The following is a 22,990-nucleotide window of genomic DNA, read 5'->3' as shown; positions in this document are numbered from 1 at the left end:
AAAAAAAAAAAAAAAAAAAAAAAAAAAGTATTGTGGGGGAGCAACTGACGCAGGACTCCACAGCACTTAAATGCAGCCTGGCTGGCCCCATCCACAGCACTCCAGGCAGGCAGAAGCTCCAGAACCAGCTCCAACGGCAGCTCCCAGCCAAGCCACTGCTGTCCCATCCCGCCATGGAATGCAGAGCAGGTGGGTGAGACTTACCCTTACTACAACTACAACTTGTAAGGTTGCCCTGGCTGATGTTCATCTCTAGCTCAGCCACTTCATGCCTATATGCTTTAAAAATGTATCACGTTGCACAAAACTAGGAAGATTTGCAAAAAGCTATGCAGAAGACTAAGACTAATCATTGTATTCTTTCTTTCCTATTGGTTTTCTCTCTTCATCTGAATGCAGAGATCAACAGGTTTGCAATCTTCCTCTTCTGTTTACTGGTTCCTTTGGGCTCCATGGCACCAACAGAGACATCAGAAAGGAAAGTGACTACAGGACAGAGGCAGAATCATTTCACTACGGAGATACCGACCTTTGCATCAGTAATACAACAGAAAGCACATGAGCTGTTTGAATTCTATGTAAGTGCACCATTTTCCATGTGCTGTGCCTATGTCTGTGGAGAAATCTCTTGAATTATTATAAAACACTAGAAAGACTACCAGGAAAGAAGTATTTGGGTTAAAACCTAAAGTAGCTCTTCTCTGTATTCCATGCAAGAAGGAAAGTGTTCATTGCATTATTTCAGAGCAGTTGGAGCAAGGGCAGATACAAGATTGAAACACAATCAAAAACCCCACAAATGGGTACGAAAATGAGAAAGGGAAACCAACAGATTAACAAATTCTCTCTCCTCTTCCTTCCCCACAGCACAAGTGTATCTCTGCAACATTCCACCCTGAGCCCTGGACAGTTATGTCCAAGGCCAGAGACATGGCAGACAGAATACCCAAATGTCCAGCTTTCCAGGCAAACTGCTGTGCTTTGCACCACATCCACAACATTCTGAAAACCCTGGGAGGCGACATAGAAACCTTCTGCAACGAGAGCTCCAAAGGCGTGGTCAGGGCCAACCTCAACCAGCTGGGCACCACGCTGAGCCAAGGCACAGCCTTCTACACCTGCAGCAGCCAGGACCTGCCCCAGGTGGAGCCCCAGGGCCAGGCAGACACAAAAAACTACATCTGGTGGGTTTTAAAGAAATATGAGGATATCATGCAACTTACAGGAAAGCTGTACTCTGAAGCAGAAGTTTGATATGACAGGATGAAAAAATAACTTGAAGCTAGGTCTCTCTAAATGAGACCTATCAGGGGTTATGGGATCCGTTTGATGCCAGGATGAACATTGATAATGTACTTGCTATTCTCTATATCATCTAGTTTAATTTAATATTTAAAGCATGAATGTGTTATTGATTGTATTTATTATAAAACTATTTATACTGTCTTATTTGCAACAGCATATAATAAGGATGGACTAATGTGAGTCAAGGTAATTTAATTAACCAACACTGATATATCAGAAAAGTGTAATTTCAGTAATTTTAATGTTATTTATATTTTTATCTTGCAGTTGTTTCTCAAAAGAAAAGTTGATTGTCAGCAGGTTGATTCTATACTTCTCTCTCTACTAGTGAATTTTATTTATGAATTTATACAACACATCTATTTTTATAAATCTATTTAAGCAATTAGTTTAAATATTTATTTATTCCTATTTTAAACTCTTATATTTTAATACTGAAAGATATCTACTTGCTACTTAGTAGATGAATGGTTTTACTCATTTGCTGTTACCACCTTTGGATAGAAACTGGAACTTAATTAAAATATTAAATAAAACAAATATTGCTGGATTCTTTTTTTACTAAAATACACTTTGCACTGGCCCTGTTCTGCTCAGACTTCTCCAGGAGAAGTGGGTTTGAGATCAACTGAGTTACACTGCCAGCCCCTCAAAGGTCTGAGGGGGGGGATCCTAGAAAAGCACTCAAGTTTTCCAAGAGGAACTGAGGGACCAAGCTCCTTGCTGGAGCCAGGGGAAGAATTCTTCCCAAACAGGCCCCATTTCAGACACAACTGTGGAGATGTCACATAGTGGTGACATAAAAGAAGGTAAAACTCCAACCTCATATCCTTTGTTTTTAATAGAAAAAAGAAGAGTAGCTGGAAAAAAGAATCACTGCCTGTGGTTGTGCTTATCCCCAAGGCTGAAGCAACACCTGCCTGACCTTTTCAGGTGGGGTCAGCAAACCTCTCAGGGGAGGAAAAGAGTCACACCCCGAGGGCTTAAACATCACACAAACCACTTCAGCCTTGCCGAACCAGAGGATTATACAGGACTGCTCCCGTGGCTTCCTCTCCCATGCATGGCTTTTGTTTCACCTCCTAAAGATATAAATAGCTCAACAAAAGTGTTTTCCTTAGAGAGGGAAATGCTTCCTCAGCAGTGCTAACAAGATGCCAAAGTGAGTCAGACAGTCTGTCCAAATTCTGGTCATGGGAAGAGCTACCTGAGAAAGAAGAGTTTTTCTTCCCTGGGGGGAACACTCAGTCACTGCCGAGGAAAAGGCACCAGCCCCAGGCAGAAGAGTGAGAGAACACCTGCAGCCCTGTGGCCTTCCTGGTGCAGGGTTACCAGGGCTCACATAAGTCCTCCCCAGCCCTGCAGGGCTGTAAATTGGGGGATACACCTGTGCCACAGGAGCATCTCTGCTGTGATCATGAGTTGGTCACCAGCCAAGACCTCCTGACATGCAGCTCCCCTTTTATCCTGGTTGAAAACAAAGCTTTTGAGGCCTATGAGGAATGAAGGGTTTGGATGGAGGAGCCACAGATGGGCTCTGTAAGGAGTGTCAGAAGGGAGCAGCAGGACCCAGGGATGTGATGAGTCTCATCTTTTCTGGGTTTGTTTCCATTGGGTGGTGGAAAGGCACTGGGGGTGTGACACACACACACCTTGTTCCGAAACAGGAAGGTGTTAAACATCTCTGGATGACAACAGGGGCTCTTCTGTGTTTGCACACAGGGAACTTCCCCAACACCCAAATAACCACTCCTTGTCTGCCCACCTCCTGGAGAAAGTGCAGAGATGAGCTCCTGAGGGAAAAAATAGGTTAAAATAAATAAATAAAAATCTACTGAGCATTCTATTCCATTCTTTTAGAAATAAAGAAATCTTGGTACAGAAGGTTTCTATTATTCTGGGCTGTGAAATCACTTACAGCAATGATTTCATTTGGCATAACTTCCACAGAGCAAGTGTAGGTCCACTTTTGGCAGTGTTCAAGGATTTGCAGAGCCAGCCACAAAAAGAAACCACTTCACAAACTCTTTTGACACCTCAGCTGAAGTTACAGCAGCCTCCCTGAAATCATCACTAAATCAGTAATACAGAAACAGTGCTCTGCAGCCACAGCTTCCTCCCAGAGAGCTTTGATAGCATCACTGCAATAACTCTGGCATTCGTAGTGCTTGGTCAAGAGTGAAGGCAGGCTGAAGAATTGATTTATCACTGTTGAAATAGCACTGCTCTTTCAAAATGCTCCCACCAAAATGCTTTATGTGAGATTAAGCTTGTGATTTCTGAAAAATTAAATGCAGGGTTTTTGAACCCTGCTGTACCTCCTGGAACCGCAGGCCTGACTCATCAGAAGTACCAAATCAAAAGCACCAATCACAAGGGTAACATCAACCAGCACAAACTCTTGTGTGGTGATTTTAAAATAAAATCCTTCTTTTCACTCTTCTATTACCTTTCACTTCAACTAGAGCCTCACTGCTGCTTCCACTAGGCAAGAAAATCCAAAATGCCAGGGAGGTGACAACTGAAGCACAGAGAGCTGGAGTGTCCTACTGGGGAAAAACAAAAATCAGTCATTAAAGGCAGATTTATTAACTTCATTTTTAAAATGGACTTAAGCAGCTCAGTGCCTAACACTGACATCATTCCCAAAAGGAGTCCAAACTTCAGCAACTCCACAGAGAACACATTCCCTGCCCTGGGAATGCCAAACACACAGATCCAAAGGTAACTCCAGCACTGTTCACAGGGCAATGAGCTCTTGTCACCTTTTAGAGCTGCAAAAAGGATGCCAGGTGCCAACCCTGGTCCAGGAATAACTCTACTTACCATTTTCTCGCCTCCAGTCAGAAAAGAAAGGCATTAAAACCAGTTTCTTCCAAAAAATATCCTTTATTGTTTTGGTTGTAAATATAAAAAAATGCATTGCACAATTTAACAGACCTACTGAAAAGTGCTACATATCAACAGCACAACAGAAGTTGTCATGCAACAGAACAGGAAACCTAAGCAAAGCAAGAGCACAACCTGAAGTCCTCATACCTTCAAGCTTTTTTTTTTTCTTAACAAGAATGAATTCCATTCACTTAAAACACATTTAAATACAAGGTTAGAAGAAGAAAACAATCTATTTATTCATTGTATTGTTAAAAGGCTTGCTCATAACATTGATATCTTTTGACTGAAAACCTTATTCATGTTGGAAAAGTTCAGATATTAAAAGTTCAGACAGTGGCTAGAAATTAATTCCATTCTATACCAAAGGTGTGTTTCAATGTAAGTTACTGCAATTGTAACTGAAGAACTCAAGTTTTACAGGTAAAGCTAGTTTGGTTCTACCAATTCTGTTCTAACACAGTAAATGAGCAGAAAATCCAACCAAGAATGAAACCAAAGATAACTAGAGCTTTAACTGATGTTGTGGGAAAAATATTGGGGTCCTATTAGAGAAAAAAGCCCAAAACAAATCACCTCCTCTGAAACTCGAGTGTATAAATTGAGGAGTAATAGAAAAACTCCTGATGTCTCACCTAATTTAAAAAACTCCTAGAAGTTATCAACAATTGTCCACAGTCCTCCAAGACTGGTGTGACTGAATCCCTAAAGAACCTGAACTGGATGTCATCAGCCTTTTGTTTTTTGGTGGTTTTCTATGCAATGAAGGTGGGAAGGAACGAAAAAAATAGAAAGAAAAGGAGAAAACGGTGAAAAACCCATTCAATTTTCAGCAGTACCTTCTAGCTGGCAACATCAAGGCAAGAATTATTCACTTCAGAAACTGAGAAAGTGAAACAGCCTTCAAGCAAGCATTATCTTAATCAACATTCCTGCAGTGAGCTTTCCTCTCCTATTCTCAAACTGCTTTTCAGGAGTTTTGGGCTTTAAAAGCAAACAAAACTAAATTTACCTAACCCTGTCCCTTCTACCACATGTGAACACAAACACACACACACAGAGGAATGTAAAAAACCCTGAAGATACAAAAAGGATGCAGTTTTTCAATACATTTGACAGCTCTTTGTCTTTTGAAGCCATTCTGATGTAGAGGTTTAAGCCCTTGCCTGTTCCCTGGGTTTGGCAGAGCAGAGATTTATGTCCATGTGTGCACACGTGTTCCTGCACACGGCAGTGGAGAGGAGCGGATTCAGCAGGGAAGATGCAATTTTTTCCAAACATAGAAACAGTTACTCACAACCTCAGTCTGAAAGAGTCATAGCAATGTCACACAGATAAAACCCTCTAAAAAGCCAGGGAAGCCCCACTTCCTCCATTCTCTGAATTTTCCACACAGCATCATTTTAGGGGGAACAATGGATGACTTATGATTGATTAATCAAATGCATGCATGACACCAAGATCTAAGGCACAGATGGAAACATTCTAGCAGCCCCCCCCTGCCTTCAAGGAAGCCCTCCCCAGGGGTCTAGAAAAGCATGGAAGAACATTCCAGTCAGGTCAAACAGTATTAACCAAGAATCCTTTGGTTTTGTGCAGAGATCAGACTGCCATGGTGAAGTGTGCACTTGTCTCTGATCCTACTCCTCAGAAATTCTTTCAATTCTAGTTTTCTCTTGGACCTTCACCTCTTCCTCCTCCTGCTAAAAGGAGGCCAATAACTACAATACAAGCTAATTACTACACCAGATAATGCTCAAGTTCTCAAGAATTTGTCTTTGGGGTGGGGCCATTACAATATACCAATTAAAAAAATTTGAGGTCAGAAGGAACCAGCAGTCAATCCCATTTTGACTTTGTGCATATCACAGGCCATACATAAGTTATTTAGCCACTCCTTTACTGAGTGAAACATGTTGGATTTGACAGAATACAACTTATATTCAGTTATATGGGGGTTCTCCAAAAGTTTAGCACCAGACAGATGTGCAGCACCTGCAATTCTGTGCAGACTATAGGCACTGTGTGTTTGGTTTCCTTACTTTGGTGACACTGAAGAAATCAGAGTGCTTAAATTACAGGAGAAAGTGTTACCAAACTTTGAAATAAATAAAGTATTTTAACTCCTTCATGGGTAAGAAAGACAGACTAAGGTGTTAAAACATAAATCAAAGTGAAAAACTATGCAGGAACTAATACATACGTGGTCCATCTCCTTCCATACCAATCTTTAGTGGTTCTAAAGATGTGAGACATAAACCAGCTTTTTTCCTCCTGTGCTTCCAAATGAAGTGAAATCACTCTCCTCACAAGGCTGACTGACAAAAGAATTCTAATCTGCAACAATAGGGTGACAAGAACATATTGAATCACCGCTTCAAAGAGGGGCCACATCATTTCTGGTAATTGCACTAATGGAAAGTATCTTTTCACTTTTCCTCCCTCCTACACTCCTGCCTAAGTAAGCAATACTTAAATTTTTTTCTCTTTAAGATTTGCAGTGTTTTAATAGTGCTTTGAGTTTGTTTCTGCACAACAATTTGTTAAACAAGCACTTTCCCTCCAACTGTAACCAGCTCATGGTGCAATCTGATTGATGAGTTTTCCATACACATCAAAACTGTGAATGGACGAAGCTTTTGGCAGTTCAGGTGAATTACTCCTCCCTGTTCCTTTAAGGCTGCTTTCAGTTTCCAATCCATTCAGTGAGATATGGGATGTTAGGGTCTCAGTTCTCAGATCCCCCCGGGCCCTGAAGGATGATTCTACTGCACTGTGATTGTTGGGACAAAACTCCCACGTCATCGATACCAGAAATGGTAAAAATCACACACCATCACTGCTGACAAGCAGGAGACCACACTGCAAGGGAGGCACTACAGGATCTGCTCATCTGAAAAGGTCAGCAAAAACACCAGCTCTTGGACAATATGCCTGCTGCTTTCTTGCTAGAAACCAAGACACGTTTCTAACACACAGTGAGATCAGTCCACCAAGGAAAGGACAAAAGGGACATCCCCAGCTCATCACAGTGTACAAAGATTTTACTGGAGTTAAATTCACAACTAGTGACAAAAATGGGAGGACTGAAAGCACTGATTAAAAAAAGGATTTACTTATTTAACACTTCTTACCCAGATGTATCCAAAAGAATATTGCTTAATTAATTACATTATGAAAGATCTGGGAATGGATCCCTCCAGAAAATCTACTCACTATTTAATTACTATGACAACCTTTGCACACCATTCCTTGGCTGAGACTTGGAATTTTGTGGCTTCTGTCACAGGGACACAGGTTTTCACATGTGCCACAAACTTCAAATTATGTGTCAAATCTACTGTAAAAAAAAAAAAGAAAGAAAATCATGTCCCCCTCTGCCTGCACAGCTAAAGGAAGCTGTGTTGGTACAAAATGTGCTATTCTGCCTTCCCCTTCAGTCCTCAGTCCCTCCATCCAGGGAGAGGCTCACCTTTTGTGCCTTGTCCTTCCTACAGTGCTGCTCTCACAGAAAGAACTCTGCAAGGAAAGCCATTACCTGCAAAAACTCAGGACAAAGGAGAAACAAGAACAAAACCTCCACCTGTGCTCAACCCTACTCCCCAGGCCCATTGTTTCCTTCCAAACTTTGACCCACCAAGTGGAGGAGACTGGGGACAATGCTGAGAAAAGCTCCTTTCCCCAAGGAGAACCTACTGAGCCCATTTCAGAGTGTGCAACCCCCAAGTGTTCCAGTTATTCCTCGTTCTCCCACTGTGAGAGGCTGCACAGCACCTCCAGCCTGCCCTCGGAACTGGAAGAAACTGCTCAGGGGAAGTGTTCCCACCGTTTGCACAGCTCTGAACAATCAGCATCAAGTAGTGAGTGAATTACAAGGGTCACGGGATCATCCAGACTATGAACAATCAGCTGGAATGAACATCCCAGTGCTGTCTCAGGATGGACAATCACTGCTGGAACGGGACTCAGTTTACCTGCAGCAGAGATTGTGCTGAGATTGTCACAGAAAAATATTATGCAGTATTTTGAGTTTTGAAGTTATTTTTACATGTTCTACAATTCATGTTGAACAGAACCTTCCCATACAGACCAGGCCTAGCGAAGTCCTTCAGGTTTTTCAGAGAGAAGGCAAAAAGAAGAAGCAAAAAAAAAAAAAAAAAGACAAAGAAGCAAAGAACTGACTGCAAGTCTGTGTGGTTTGACATAGCTTCTGAGATAATAAAAAAGCCAATTTTTTAACATTACAAACTCAATTCTTGTCTCTGAAGTGCTACTACATTTACCTATGGTTGTGTTTTATATGTGCACATTTTGTGAGGATGGCAGCTGAACTGTGCAGAGCGCAAGAAAATAGTTCATTGATTAACCTGATATAAAATTCATGTATTTATCCTAATTGCAGAATTTATACAATCTAAAACTGTTTTCTTGCACTTACTGCACAGCCTGCTACTCCCTTGCAATGGCTATATTAAAAAAAAAAAATCAGCTACTTTATTTACTAGAAAATAAAGCACGTCTTGAAACTGATCAAATGCAATGATACACTCATTAAAATAAAAATACACAAAACACAGCCTGAGATTTTAATTCTAGTATTTTTGCCATGAGTTGACATCACTGACAGATTTTTCTTCTCCTTTGGTTTTTCATATGATCCTGTTCAACAATTTTCACTATTCAAGTAAAACACATGGAACCGAATACCAGAGAACAAAATAAAAAGCACATTTTGCTTTGTGAAATCCGAAGTATTTTTTCCCCTTGAAGAGCACATTCCTTAGTGTACAGGATTTACACTTCAGAGAACTGAGGGTGTTCCATTAGTTGCATAAGGATGCATTGATGGAGATCTATTGCTGCCTGCAGGGCTCATACCTGCTGAGTTTACCTGAGCTTGGTGTTTTTTCTCACGTGACAGAGCACAGCACAGCACTGGAGAGGAACCCAAACGTTCTGACAACGCTGCATCACCTGCACCTCTTCGCAAGGCAGGGCCAGGTGCCCCGAACAATGTCTCAGGTGATGGAGAGAATCCTTTCTAAAGTGCACCGACTGGAGGAGCCTGGGCAGGCAGGGCCTGGCAGGTTCTCCACCCCTGGGACAAGCACCTCAGTGTCTTTGGTTGTTAGGTCTCCCCAGCTCTCTTGTTCAATTTCATCACAGCCTCCCGCGCCTGCTCCGGCAGCCGCAACGGGTCCGACAGGATCGAGGTGGTCCTGCTCAGCTGCCGCAGGGTGTTCAGCACCACTATAAAACAAGAAAAAAAAAAGGCAGGAAAGCATCAGGAAAAGCTATTAATCTGACTGGTACTTCTTCAGCAAAATACAGCACCCCTTGACAGGAATAAACAGGAATTAAATACTTGCTGAAAGGCAAGAGGGGAAAAAATCAATGAGTGATGGCCAAACAGAAGGTCACTCCAGAGCTACATACAAATCTCAGAGGTCTTCCCCTCATTATGAGATAAATCACACTGCCAAACATACTCCAACTACAGCCAAGCTTTTGAAATCTAAATGTAGTTAAAGACTGTTTAAATTCTGGTATATTCAACAGGTTTTTTCCTCTCTTCACAGTCAACTCTTCACTGAGCTAACAAAAAGGAAACGAAAGCCACATTCAGCATCATGTGCTCTCTTTGCTGTCCTCTGATTTTTAAGAAATGGTATTATATCATACTTTCTGTGATCTGAAGAGCTGCTGGATGGAACTTCACTTACTTGGCCTCAGAACAGGAAGAGAACAGTGCTGATCCAACCAGGCCAGTGCAGTTTCGTTCAGATCCTTAAAGCTTGTTGTGGAAACCATCCCATTGAAGGACTCAAACAATGGCTTAATAATAATGCTGAACTGCAAACCATCAAAGGTTAAGGGACACAACAAAGGGGGAGTTCAAAACATTCTGTGGGAAAGGCTATAGCAGAGAAAACACTGGATTTCTAAGTGGACTTCAACTGCCAGAATGATTGCAATGTTTAAATAATTGTATTTTTAAATATCTTAACACTGAGAAATAATTCGAACCGTAGTTCCTAGTGATATTCACTATATTTTGCAAAATTCCTCCACACTGACCCGAAGAGGAAAAAAGGAAAGGGGAATGTGCAAGTTTTTGAACAGCTTCTGTAACTAATTTTTCTTCCCCTGAAATCTTTGCTATTGTCTATGTACATTTCCCAAAAGACAACCAGAGCTGCAGTAACAGCAGAGCCCACAAAAGATTTCTTGCAGTCCAATAACCTAGCAAGAAAACCTTGCCTCTGCATTGCATTTTACCTTGCAGTTACCTCCCACACATTGAGGTGAACAAGTTCTGCAAGAATCCATATCCACACGCAGATGTGGATGAAAACTGAGGACATTTGCTACTTGAGTAACTTGGCTTAATGTCACAGCATCAGAACCCCAAGTTCTTGGCTCTAAAAGTACCGGTACCAAAGCCCAGGTTCATCAGGTTGGTAGAAAAGGATACAATCCAAAACTTCCAGTTCTGCAGGGTCCTGCTTCTCACATACTCATCAAACATCTTCCTCATGTGGTCAAACCTTTGCCGCGTTACGGGAACCCCGGTAGCAGGGAGCTGCTGCTGGCAAGAACTGAGAAGATGTTTGGAGGTCAGAATCTCACCAGAAAGGACACATTTCTCTTCCAAACTAAGCTGCAGCACGAGAACATTGTGTATTCCTTGTATCTCTGGTGGAGGGGCTTCCCAGTGCATGATCCCCTCAGAGTGTAACTGCTCCAGTCAGGAATAAAAACTCTTTTCCCAACGACTTTGCATATATTCATGCAGAAAAATGATTTATCAAGCTGCTACAAACACTTCTGGTTACAAACAATGAAACTGAAATCAAAGTAATTTTGGGCATCCATTAAGGATTAGGAACATTATGAATCAAGGAAAAATTTGCAGTTACTCCGAAGCACTTTTACAGAAGGTGTAATGGAGATTCTTATAAAACAGACCAATTTAAAATAAAACTAAGCAGACTTCATTATATCTTGCAAGAAAAATAAAAATACTTTGATTTACCGCTAATTTTAATGTCATGCCTAAGCCTGAAACTTCTGGAGATGGAAGTAAAGCCACTGCAGCTCTCAATGTGCTTTGCAATAGTACATAATCATAAAGCCACAGAGCAAACTGAGACACTGGGAAGGTGAAGTGATTTACACCAGTTTTCTATAAAAACAATTTTCTATAAAAACTGACTGCATTTGAGAAGAAAACTGCAGCAAAGCCATTGTGAAGAGTGAGAGTTCAATCACCAATGAGCTTTATAAAAACATCCTCGCTGACTTCTTCTCAGAACTATTCTGACCTGACACATCCTCCCTTGCTGCTGCCACTGTTGTGGATTCTGTGCTCAGAGCTTGCTGAAATCCACACAGTTTTCACCAGTGCCCATCCCACAGCAGCTCTGCTTGGAGCTGGCAGCAGCTCTGTTCTGTCCAACACCCATCTGCTCCCTGGTTGACACTGAGCACCCACTCCCTGCAGTTTGGCACCGCTGAAGCTGCTGCTCCATCCCTGGGAGCTCCCCGTTCTCACAGGATGGTGGCGTTCAGCTCCTCGATTTCCTCCCGGAGGCGCCGGGTTTCCTCCTGCATCTGGGTCCTCTCCTGCTGCAGCTTGGCGATGTATTCCACTGTCTTCTGCAGCGTGATGGCATGGCTGATCTAGGCCAAAGACAGACACACAGCTCACTTCCTGCAACGACCTGAGGTTCATGATGAGTTTGTCCTCCTAACCTGCACTCCAGCACCTTCTAATTTTCCTTCACTGTGTGTAAAAGCACAGGGTCAGGCAGAGCAAAACACTTCAGATACTCAACTCTGCGTTTCTCTGAATCCTCTTCACACTCCAGTACAGAGAAATGTGTCTGTAGGGGTTGTCTTCTTCCATAAATTACATTTCTGCTACTTTGTTGAAAGAAGTATTTTAATAATTTAAAATGTTTTATTTCATTATCTGTCCTCTTAAAAATATTTACACTTCTTACTTAAGTACTGAAGTATGTGCTACATCTCCAGACAGATTTATAGTGCTGGTAGAAGCACTGCTTTAAGTTGATAATATAAATTATTTAGTTTGGGAAACCTGAAGTTATTAAACAGAAGGACCCATCAAAGGAAATAATACTCTTCTCTTTGGAGAAACCAATTAAAAAGCACAAATGACAAGTGAAAGGGGGAAAAAAGGCCTTGATTCTTAAAGACAGCTGTGTGGTGTAAAGAGTCCCAAGTGAGATTTTCCAAATCACCTGAACTGACCATGCTGGGAGGCAGAGATCTCAATGGTGTAGGAAATCCTAGGAATTTACCTGAGCTACCATTCCACCTCTGCTCATTGCTGTGTTCCAGCAGTGTGTTCTCTGCTGTGCTCAGCTGACCACTCAGCAGTGAAATGACTACATTTATTAACAAGACTTTTAGAATGGTTCTTTCTTACATTTCATGTTAAATTGTAAGTGCTGCTGCAGTACTTACCGACTTGGAGTTGGCTGACACCAAGCTGTTCAGAGCACTGAAACCAATCTTGATATTAGACCTTCGTTTTTGTTCTGAAAGATGCCTCATCCTTCGATTCTGCATAAATAAAATCAGCTCAGTCTATGCTGTTCTCCTTTAGCTATGACTATTTCAGCTACTCAAATTCAGTGTCATTTTTGTTGACTTGCTGGCATTCAGAGTTTCCCCTGGAATGACTCTCCAGAATCTTAATAACGAATTGATAGTGTGTTTGTGGACCAACCCACCTCTGACATCTGCATCTATTTTAAGCATCACATGCCAGCATGGCAAGAAGAAAATGTAAAAGGTATTATATTACTTGGAGATTCTAGACTTGTACAGTATGCACATGATTTGTTACTTGCCAGCAAGGCACACAAATGTTTGAAAGATATTATTTGTCTGTGAAGTGCTTTAGCAGAAAGAAAAGGACACCCCACACATCTTTCTAAGCTTCAGCCGTGTTATCAGGAAGTAAAATTTTTAGGATTTATATTAACAAAAGAACAAAGATCAATAGACCCAGAATTGGTCCAGGCTGTGGTAGAAATCAGTAACAATCAGTAACAAAGAAAACAACTGGCAGGATTTTTTTAGGCACATGAGGATCCTGCAGCTCCAGAATCCCAGGGCTGGGGAGCTATCTAAACTACTGACAGGAGCTCCCAAGGTTGGTGCCCATAAAAAGAAAAGACTTTCCAAGCTATAAAAGGAGCTCCAGTTTCTGCTTGGGCTTTGGGAATACCAGATTATTCCAAGGCCTCTGTGCTGCTGAGGACAAAGGAGCAGCTGGCAGATCCCTTCCCAGAGCTGCGGCCACACCGCCGCCCTGTGGCTCCTGCCCAGCTCAGCTGGAGCCTGGATCAGCCAGGGATCATCCCTGGGATAGTTACACGTGTCACAGCCACAGCAGGGACACAGAGAAAGGATCCAGGAAGGAACCAAACGACTCCAGGTATGACTCTGAAAATCCCCACTCCACACAGAGCTGTGTGCCAGGTGTGTGAAGGAGGTGCAGAGAACATAACTGTAACAGCCCAGGGATTTCTTTGTTCTGAGTCCCTCTCTTGCACCACCAGCCTGAGTTGTTCCTATTGCTGCACAACTCAATTACTGCCTTTTCCTGGGAGTCTGCCACAGGAAACCTGGGATGAAGGAACTTCTTTAACAGACTTTGCCCTTTGAGAACACATTCCTGGCAGAGTGAGGCTTTCTGGCAGCAGTTCACCATCACCCCACTTTATAATGGAGGAAAACAATGTAATAAAGCAGTGAAGTGGTTGCCTAAAACCACAGAAAATGCAGGTCCATGAGCAGAACTGAGATTTCCAGTGCACTCCATGCTTTGCCAGACTGAAATAACTATGTTACCTAGCAATACAGAACTGTTGAATCTAACTAACAATACAGAGGAACAAAAGCACATACATCTGGAGCCTGGTAAATATCACTGTTTCTCTCTTGTCTTACAAAAGAGTTACTAACAATACATATCCAAAGCAATTCCTGTCAGAGCAGGTGTGTTTACATGGCTGTAAAGCCATGTCTTTGCTTTTCCATCTAGTGACCACTTTCCCACCATCAGCCAAGCCCTACTAATTTGCTCCTTTGTTATCTTACTCTCTAGCAGCAGAACAGGCTGTATCCATTGCTTGTGAGCTCTCATGCCAAGCAAATCCCTGCCAACTTTTATAACTTGCTGCCAACTTGCAGCATGGTCAGCAAGGGGCAGTTCTGACTGTCCTCTGCAACAGATCTAGACCTGAGTTTAGTCACAGGTTGCAGGTGTTAAATTTACCTTTCTGCCCTAGAGTAACCAAACTGCCACCAACTCACAGGGTACACAGAGCCAGAGAAGCCAGAAGGGGACTGGCAATTGCAGAACTGTTAAGTAACACTCCCTTCCACGACAGAATGAATAAGAGGGTTATAGCTGATTGTCCTGATGTGTTTTCATAGAGAAGTTTCTCATATCACCACAGAAAGTGTTCTGACAAGGTCAGCTTGTGTGTGAGGTACAACCAGCACTCAGGTGCTATCTCTAGACCTCCAAGTTCTTACCCCAGTAATTCTTGAATGGTTTTACAGGTGTAACTCGGAGTCTGTGGAGCTGCTTCTCTGTGGAGCAGCATAGCATCACTGGAGACATGTAAGTAACTCAGCAGGTCAAGAACTTCCCCTCCAGCGATGGCCAGGGCCCTGCAGACTGAGGAGCCCCAACAGAACAATGGCAAAAAGCCACAGTTTAGAACACTAAGGCTGAAACCTTCGACCAAGTAAACTGACACCTGTCACAACACTCCTGTGAGCCACAGCAGGAACTGCTGTCACGACCATAAGGATCTGCAGAGGTACAGCTAAGCCTGGCCCCTCTGGTGACACATCCCTGAGGAGCACAGTAGATTAGAGTCTGATATTTTGGATTGCACAGAGCAGCACAGATGCAGCAGCAAGCTCAGCCCGACACACAAATATGCTGCTGTCCTGAAGCACAACTTTCTCTAGCTATGCTCAGACATCAGGACAGAAAAGCAGCTATGAAGGCAAAGAAAAGCCCCTCAAAGGAAAGGACACACACCTTAAGTGCAGCCACAGTAGGGTCAGTGGCAGGTTTTCCTGAGCAGCTGTTCTGAGGAGACTGTGGACTGGGGCTCTGCTCAGAGGTGCAGGGGGAAGCCTGGCCTGAATTCTGACAGTCCCGACCTTCACAAAGGAAAAAACACAAGACACATTAACAAACAACTTTCTGTAGCAAATGTAACTGCTGAGAAGTTTCTACTCAGAACTGAACTGAAATGCAGTCGGCAACCAAATTACACTGTTTGATGCAGCAACCACATGCTAGAAAACATGAGGACTGGGAAAGCTTAGGATATCAGGTCACATGATACATCCTGAATAGCAAGATGTAATAGTCCTTTCACACATATTTCAGCAAAAGTATGTTGGATGCACAGGCTGTGACTCCATTGTCCTGCTGGGCTCCCCCGTTTGTCTCTAAAGGCCTGGGACATGATGGTGACACTTACAAGCCAGCCCAGGGAACACTCCATCGATGCACATGCAAAAGGAGTCTTTGCACTTACCTACAAGGATTGTGTCTGAGATCCTCCAGTCAAAATCAGAGCTATGACACTGAACAACAAACCTATTCAGCACTTCCTACACAGATGCCTTTCATTTCTTGGTGACTGCGACAGCACATCCTTTTAGAAAGGAGCCACTTACAGGAAGCACAAAATCACAGTTTGTGGGGATGCTGCACAGTCATTTAAGACAAGAATTGGATGCAACTGAAGCTGTGGGGTAGAAGGGCCTGAAAAGCTTTTCCTTCAAAAGTTAACTAGGGATACTCAAGGCCCATTTACACCCTGCCTACCCAACAGAAACACACTTCCATGTGCAGGGGAGAGAATGCTTACAGCTTTCTAACTTACTAGGTGTAGGTGAGGGAACTTGTGAACTGCTACAGTGGGAAGGGATGTGCTCTCCTTTCACCAACACATCTTGGACTACACTAGGAGGAAAGAGATGTGAGACTGTGGACTGGCTTTGTTGACTACTTGGTGCTCGCTGTGCTGGACCAACCAGAATGTTACTACGGAACTCCGTCACCCCGGGAGCCTGGGAACAGCACAGAAACAGCACAGAGAAAAACAGAGAGAAAGAGAGAGCAGGAGGGGCAGTGTGGGGGCAGAGGGAGAGATGGGATGAGAGAAAGGACAAAGTGGGGGGAGAGATTAAGAAAGAGAAAGAGAGAAAGAGAGATTTGTTACCTTGCCTTTCACTAAAAGTAGCAAATTAATACATGATTAACAATCTGATGACATGAAACAAGGGCTAATATATAAGGAACTGGCAGGCACCAAAGCCAGGCTTCTGTCAGGAGACCAGTATCCTTTCACAACTTAAAGCAGTATTACAACACATCAACAGCATAATATACTAAAATCTATCTCCATCTTCCTGCACACAACATATTGGGAAAACCCACTCACATACCCAAGGCATGTTTTCCAAAATGGTAGTGGAAAGGTGAGCTCCCTGGGCTCCTTCCAACTTCTGCACAAACCATCCCCTCCACAGCACTGTGAATACAGGCCTCCTTGGAATCTTACTGTTGTGTGAGATAGAGCCTGTCAAGACTATAAAGTGCTTCCAAGCCCATGAAGTGGCTACATTCAAAATAAGCAAATATAATGCTGAATGCACAAATGCATACGTTGGGTAACAGATGATTTACTGTTACCCGCCTGAGCACATTATGGCTCTAACTACTTGCAAATAACAGACCTAGAAAACAAATATATATTTTTTTTTTCTTCTCCTTACTCTGACAATTCCAGCTGGTGCAATTGCAACATTAGACTGAGACGTGGCTGGCGTCAAAATCCCCTCTCTTTTTAAAGGTGCTGGAGTTACAATCACAGCTCTGGACTGTCCCTGAAAGGCAGCTGAAGAACACAATTCAGTTAGAATAGTTAATGATACAAAAAAAAGATGGAAATTATTTTGTATGAAATAAGTTGTCGTTAAACATGGGCATGGATCAACGGGCATCTATTTGGTACTATTTCACTGCAGTATAAAATGCCACCAGTCTTCCAATAATCTCAACCCCTTCAATTCAGTACAAAGGACTTCAACACTCCAGCTATTTCTCAGTTTTCTAACATCACTGTCACTGCTTCACAGTGAATTTACAGAGGTATGTAGCAATTCAGGGAGATACAAGGTGCCTTCATTCTGTCAGAGCTGGGTTTGACGGGGGAGGACCATCTTCAGCTCTCCTCTTCCATCCACGCTTTGGGATCTCAGGCTTGCTCTGTTGACCCAGGAAGGGTCAATGACTCAATACCTCATGCTTCCTTGTATATATATCTTAAATCCTTTCCCTCAGTAGTTCAGTCTACCAGCTTCTTTCACTGTCTGGTTTTACAGCTGCTTTAGATGACACACAACCACAGACAACCAAAGGTGACTGGGAATCAGCATCAAAATTCCACAAAATATGCTCAAGAACCAAGAGTTCTGCAGTTTTTAGGCAGCTAGAGGTAATTCTGAATAGCAGCAAATGTCTCCACATAATCTGTGAAGATCTGTATGTAACCAATGCAGATGTGCAGTTACTACCACAGCATTCATGCTGACATTGTTCTTGCCCAGTCTAGACAGAACATGACTGACCATCCTAAACTGTTCTAAGGGAAGAATCTGGCAAAGACATAGCTTCTGTCTGGGTTTTGATCAAACTGAAGCAAACATATTTGGCTTCACTCTTGGCTGTACTGGATCAGCTCTCCTTTGTACAAATAAAGTCGTGATGCAGGAGAAGTGTCAGCACAGCTCAGCCCCTGCTGAGCCACCCCTCTGCAGTTCAGGACCCTGAAGGACACACAGCAGGACAGGGAGACAGTGCAGGGTTATCCAATGTCCCCTCCCTGACAGTGTCACCTGTGCCTGACAACTGTGTTTTGACTCAGCTGGAGTTTCTGCAGAGAGGCCTGGGGATTGCACAAACCTCGTGCCAGCCCTTGCGTGGCTCTGTCTGAAGGGAGTTCATTCTTTGAGCATTCCCACATCTAAAGCTGGAATCACAACCTTTCCACTGCTCACTGATGTTCAGCTGGACTTACAACATCTCTGTTGATGTCAAGAGCCTACTCTTACCAGTGCATTAATGCTGCTGCACAGGCTTGGCCTTTCTGATTTCCACATTTGGGGACCTGCAGCAACCAGCAATAATATTTAGAAGTCGCTTTACATGATTCATGTTTCTGTCCTACATATGCATCTTTTACAGACTTTCCTCTCCAAATCAGCACATTTATCATGAAATGGTGATAGCAGTGAAGTTTTGCACCTGATGAGACAATCTGTACAGATTTTTGGATCCTTATACCACACAGCAGTTTTAACACAAGGTATCATGTAATTTGTAATTTGCTTTACAGTCAGGAGATGATTTGTTTGTCCTGAACACAAATGACAGGCATAAATGCCTCAGTTACAAGTACTGATGTTTATTCTGTTTCCAAAAATAAAGCTCTAGTATTTATATAAATTCTTGGATTTGTCCCCTGAGCTTGATGTCCCAGTAGTTTAGGAACACCATGCTCCCCAAACACATGCCACTAATCTAGATGAAAAACAAATCCACTGGTTGTGATGATCTAGAGCAGTGGGAAAGTAATATATGGGGTATGGAACAACCTAGGAAGCCCTGAGAAAAGCAGGAGCAAAGGCTTTCTGAAAATGAGTTGCCTACAATCTTTACTAGGTGAGAAATGCATGTCTCAACTGCTGAAGCTACATGGAATGTTGGTTTATAACACACTGTAGATAGGAACACTGCCATTAACACCCTTATGCTATTAATCATGAACCAAATCGACCCCAGTGACATCCTAGAATTCCATCTTGGGTCTGTTCTCCTACTGAACAGTGATTTTTCTTTTTGGTGGGTAACCTCACTATCAGGCCCTGCACACCTACTCCCTAGTAAAGCCTGTTTAACATTACTCCTCCAGGCAGGCTTTTTCTTGAATTATTGTTGCACATTTCAAGTGGCTGAAGTCACTTGGCCCCCAGCCAGCGCAAGTCTAAAAACAGACTGCAATAATCCCAAGAAGAGCGTTCTGCCTGTCCTGCTCCAGCCTTGAGCTTTCCTGCAAGAACCACCTCAAGCAAATTCTCACTCTGTATCTTGTTATTCTTTGCCTTGTGCAGCGCCAGTGGCTCCAAATCCCACCCAGTGTGGAAGTCTCAGGTGTTCCTACCCCAGCCTGATACTGACTCCAGACTTAAAGCATCTGAAGGGTCTCTAGACTGCTTGAGACAAAGATCTCCAGCTCCTTCAGGAGAATCTCCTCCTCCACTTGTGGCTGAATGCTCTGAGGGGCAGTTAATCACAACAGCATCACACCTAAAGCCAGAGCTTCTATGGGGCAGGAGCACAGAGCTGGTGCAGCTACACAGCCCATCACAGATGATACAAAGAGAGACCCCCTTTTGCAGGTCAGCTTTCCACACTCAACCAAACTGCTGTCAATCCTTGCAGCAGTCCAGAGCATCCCACTGAACAGTGCAGCCACTGCATTCAGCCAGTGGATTCTAGGGTTCCGTGAACACACTCAGAAGCTCTATTTTAACTTATTATGTAAAGCAAGAAAGGCAAGAAGGTCTTTTCCTCCTGCTAGTCCCACTCAGAAAACAAAACCATCCTCCCACACTGCTCCTCACCTGGGGTGATGAAGGCATTCTTTACCACTAAGGACACTGTTTCAAGCTTCGGAGCAGGCACTATTTTTTGTGACTGTTTGGGCCTTGTCCCAGCACTGGCCAGCGGAACAGGTTTGGGGAGTGCAAATGTCAGCTGGGACTGCAGCTGGGGCCGGGGCTGCCCCTGCACAACAGCAGTCTGGAAGGCCAGGTTACAAGGCACTCCTGCCCCGGGCTGCTGCGTGGCCAGCACCAGGCTCTGGCTCTGGCTCTGGCTGAAGGTGGTGGCAGGGGCGTTGTGGGTCAGCGTGGCAGAAGCCGTGTGAGTGATGACCGAGGATTCACAGAGGCCGAACTTGGGGGTTTCCGGAGCGGCGAAGGCGGCGGGCGCGGGGCTCAGGCTGGAGCTGAGCGGCACCGCGGGCAGCGGGGACTGCTGCTGCGCGCTCGTGGGCTGCAGCAGCGGCAGGGGCGGCTGGAACACCGACATAAAAGTTTGTGGCCCGCTGAGAGACGAGTCAGGAGGGAAGTCTGCCGGCTGGATGAAAGATCCCCCACTTCTAATGCTGGAACACTGGTCAGCAACGACATCAGGAATGACAGGAGCGGGTACTGAGGAAGGAATCAGTCCATCACTGATGTTCCCTGCTGGAAGCGTGCTGGGCAACGAACCCGCCGGCAGGCCAGGAGACTGAGAGACAAGGAAATGTCACTGATTCAGACATGTCTGAACTCCTCCTGAGAGGACATGGCTCATGTCAGAGCCTTCTGTCTGAAACCTCTCTTACCTGGGAAGAGTGGCTGCTGCTGTCTGTGGTAGCTGAGCTGACAGCAGACACGGAAGGGAAATAATTACTGGAGCGACTAGGCGTGAATAATTCTGAAATATTAAAAGCCACCTATTAATTTTCTACTTTTCATACTTAAGATTACATTGCTAGATCCTAAAATTCACAGGAATATCAGTATTATTTAGCAAATAATGAAACCATGAGCTTTTTGCTTCATACAACTGCTGCTGACTGAGCAGTGAATTGCTGTCTTCCAGAGGAACTGATCTCTTTGGGACTGACTCCTTCAACTTTCATGCAAACTGGGACAATGCAAAAATCAGTCCTGTTAAAGGTTCATCTACACAGAGAGAGCCAAGATCTGATCCTCAGTGAGTCCCACAAAGTACAGTCATCTGATGCAGACTGCTTGCAGAGCCAGCAAACAGACATGACTCTTTCTCTTTACTTCCATGAAGATCCATAACCATCAAAGCTGTCAGCAGTAGTTTAATGTTATATGGAATTCTTGACAGTGCCATAAAACATTAAAAGACAAACAAAATGTTAAACGTCTTCATCGCTAAGAAGTGTGAAATGGGGAAACCTTAGATGTTTGTAACACTTAAACTTTTTTTAAAACCTAGTTCATAAATCACTGCAATATTTAAGAAATTAATGAACTCTCTATATGATTCTTACCCTGAAAAGGCTCAAAAGTATCCATAAAATCAAAATTTGGCTGGAGAGGAATAAGCCCTGGTTGAATCATGTCAGCATTTCCTAAGTGTCCTGCAAAATTCAGGAGACAGATTAGATTAGCTTCCCATTACTCACATAATAACAGCAGCAGGAATAAAACATTCCACAGCCAGGCTTGGCCAAGAGGTTACAGAAAAACTGCTGCTGAAAGGAACTGAGCATCTGCTTCTCTTCAGAGCTACAGCACAGTCCAGATATCAAAGCCATTGGGGAATGAAACTTTAAATTACTAAAATGGAAGTAGTGAAACCTGAGGGCTCTAATTGAGCTGCACTACACACAACCTTGCTGGGAAGCACAGCTTGACCCACCACAGCTCATAACAGAGTATTTTAAAGTAAACCACCACCCATTTCATTTGCCTTGGGTACAATTCATGTAAACCATGGCTGCTCTGGAGTTGCTCAGACATCCATGCAGCAAGGATGGTGAACAGTGGACAGTCAGAGCCTCAAGACAGTTGAACAGCTCTTGCAATTTTTTGTACAGATGAAACTTGCACTGGTTCTACCGGACAAAGTCAAACAAAAATACACAGGCACTCCCTTAAAAATACACACACAACTATGCTTTGAGATAAATCACAATGCCTTCACCACTGATAAAGTAAATACTGCTCATTACAGATTTATTCAGAGCAACATTAGGGGGCAAAGCTGGGAGCAGCACGTAAGAAGCTAAGACAAATTAAATTTGCATCATTAATTGGGATTCTATAACCTACAGAATCATAAGACAGCTACATTCCCTGACCTGTTTTTATCTGTATCAGCAATATGATAGATTTTTAAGGCAAGATTACAAGAGCACCAAAGCAACAAACCAGAGTTTTTGTAGGGGTTCTCACTGCAACATAGCTACAGCCAACAAATACCTATGTCCCTGGAATTTGGCCAGGAAACCAGCTGATGTGAAGAGAGCGTGGAGAACAGGGTGTCGGTGAACTCGGACATGAGCATGTCTGCATCCAGGAGGCTGCCTTCCTCCATGGGGACAGGGGTTTCTCTGCCATACCTTCTTTTTTGCCAGAGAACCACATCATCATCCTGTCAAAGGAAAGGAAGAGAGGTCAGGCTGCCTAGCAAGGCCAAAGCAGTCTGGTGCATATCTATAAAAGCAGCCCTCATTTTTCACATTTTTAAAGAAAGAACCTCTCTTTGAGGAGCCATCAAATGGACTGAAACATTTCAGTGGTGCTTCTGATACATCAGCAACATCAGCTCAGTGAAATACCACAATGCTCTGGGAAAGGTTTTTGCCCAAAACCCAGATAGTGACTAGAAGGATGTAAGACAAATAACAACACTTCCTTGTTTGATTATTACAAGTATTTTTGCACTCAGCTTAACAATCCCTTGGTTTGAATAAAGATTAAAAATAACATGACTATCAAGAATGTAAAAAACAAATCCTGTCTTGTGAGATGTATCTGAAACTCTGACTCGCAGTGAAGTGTAATTGTACTCCGAGTTTGCACAAGACACTTTTTGCCCATGAAAAATACAACAGTGTGACTTGGCTTA

The 22,990-nt window shown here is 43.3% G+C and overlaps 1 protein-coding gene across 4 annotated transcripts in view; it reads right to left on the bottom strand.

The window, feature by feature from the left end:
- Positions 1-4,174: 4,174 nt before the first annotated feature.
- MLXIP (MLX interacting protein) overlaps positions 4,175-22,990 on the bottom strand; it is a 44,025-nt gene continuing 25,209 nt past the window's right edge. Inside the window, exons 6-19 of one of the 4 annotated variants that reach the window (XR_008434075.1) lie at positions 22,342-22,513; positions 21,408-21,497; positions 20,724-20,815; positions 19,957-20,626; positions 17,047-17,168; positions 16,152-16,338; positions 15,293-15,417; positions 12,691-12,789; positions 11,753-11,880; positions 10,673-10,796; positions 9,921-10,050; positions 9,089-9,447; positions 7,414-7,537; positions 4,175-6,534 (exon numbers count right to left, since the gene is read on the bottom strand). Coding sequence is in view for 1 of the 4 variants with exons in the window: in XM_053959637.1 (XP_053815612.1) it covers positions 9,326-9,447; positions 9,921-10,050; positions 10,673-10,796; positions 11,753-11,880; positions 12,691-12,789; positions 15,293-15,417; positions 16,152-16,338; positions 17,047-17,168; positions 19,957-20,626; positions 20,724-20,815; positions 21,408-21,497; positions 22,342-22,513 (2,061 nt within the window). In the remaining 3 variants the exon portion in view is untranslated. Of the gene's footprint in view, positions 7,538-8,760; positions 9,448-9,920; positions 10,051-10,672; positions 10,797-11,752; positions 11,881-12,690; positions 12,790-15,292; positions 15,418-16,151; positions 16,339-17,046; positions 17,169-19,956; positions 20,627-20,723; positions 20,816-21,407; positions 21,498-22,341; positions 22,514-22,990 lie in introns of those variants that run through there. The other 3 variants (XR_008434074.1, XM_053959637.1, XR_008434076.1) reach the window with 3 other exon arrangements.

The sequence above is a fragment of the Vidua chalybeata genome, chromosome 18 (assembly GCF_026979565.1).
Source record: "Vidua chalybeata isolate OUT-0048 chromosome 18, bVidCha1 merged haplotype, whole genome shotgun sequence".
Classification (NCBI taxonomy): Eukaryota; Metazoa; Chordata; class Aves; order Passeriformes; family Viduidae; genus Vidua; species Vidua chalybeata.
The sequence above is the reverse complement of the archived record's forward strand: the minus strand, read 5'-3'. Positions and strand labels throughout refer to the sequence as shown.